The 1,019-nt window shown below is 71.1% G+C and overlaps 1 protein-coding gene across 1 annotated transcript; it reads right to left on the reverse strand.

Moving 5' to 3' along the window:
• Positions 1-535: 535 nt before the first annotated feature.
• On the reverse strand, positions 536-1,015 carry LOC142476825 (cardiotrophin-2-like; the record flags this gene model as incomplete). The annotated part of the gene is made up of 1 exon (XM_075581981.1): positions 536-1,015. A coding segment is annotated over one exon (480 nt), but the record flags the coding sequence as incomplete, so codon positions are not given.
• Between the last annotated feature and the right edge of the window lie 4 nt (positions 1,016-1,019).

Below are 1,019 nucleotides of genomic sequence, written 5' to 3' on the forward strand. Positions count from 1 at the left end.
CCCCTCTCTCAGCTCCGGCAGCACTCCCCCCCCTCTCTCTCAGCTCCGGCAGCACTCCCTCCCCACTCTCTCAGCTCCGGCAGCACTCCCCCTCCTCTCTCAGCTCCGGCAGCACCCCCCCCTCTCTCAGCTCCGGCAGCACTCCCCCCCCCCTCTCTCAGCTCCGGCAGCACTCCCCCTCCTCTCTCAGCTCCGGCAGCACCCCCCCCTCTCTCAGCTCCGGCAGCACTCCCCCCCCCCTCTCTCAGCTCCGCAGCACTCCCCCCCCTCTCTCAGCTCCTGCAGCACTCCCCCCTCTCTCAGCTCCGGCAGCACTCCCCCCCCCCTCTCTCAGCTCCGGCAGCACTCCCCCCCCTCTCTCAGCTCCTGCAGCACTCCCCCCTCTCTCAGCTCCGGCAGCACCCCCCCCTCTCTCAGCTCCGGCAGCACTCCCCCCCCCCTCTCTCAGCTCCGGCAGCACTCCCCCCCCCTCTCAGCTCCGGCAGCACCCCCCCCCCCCTCTCCCAGCTCCTGCAGCACTCCCCCCCCCCCTCTCTCAGCTCCGGCAGCACTCTCTCCTCTCCCCTTGGCCGCTCTCCCTCCCCTTGCGCGTCCCCTTGAGCAGCTCCATGTCCTTGGCCGCCCTCCCCAGCCAGTCCCGGTACTCCCGGCACAGCACGTAGCCTCGAACCTTCTTCTGGAAGGCCGTGGCCCCCGTGGACGCCCAGCTCAGGGGCTCGGGCCTGGCCGGCGGAGGCTGGAAGCCCAGATCGGTCAGGGCCGAGGCCACGTTGCTGAGCATGGCCTCGGCGGACACCCGGGCCCCGTCCAGGAGCCGGAGGAGATCGCCGGCCTGAGGGTTCAGGGACTGCTGGTCATCCAGGACCAGCTGGAAGAACTCAGCGATGGCCGAGAAGGAGTCTCTGGCCAGCAGGAGGCGCTCTCCGGGGCACAGGCAGCGCCACGTCCGGTAACCGAGGCTGGCAGGCGGCAGGCCGGGCTCCTGCCACGAGGGGAAGCTGAAGCCAGGACTGCTGAAG

Source organism: Ascaphus truei, unplaced genomic scaffold (assembly GCF_040206685.1).
Source record: "Ascaphus truei isolate aAscTru1 unplaced genomic scaffold, aAscTru1.hap1 HAP1_SCAFFOLD_1749, whole genome shotgun sequence".
Lineage (NCBI taxonomy): Eukaryota > Metazoa > Chordata > Amphibia > Anura > Ascaphidae > Ascaphus > Ascaphus truei.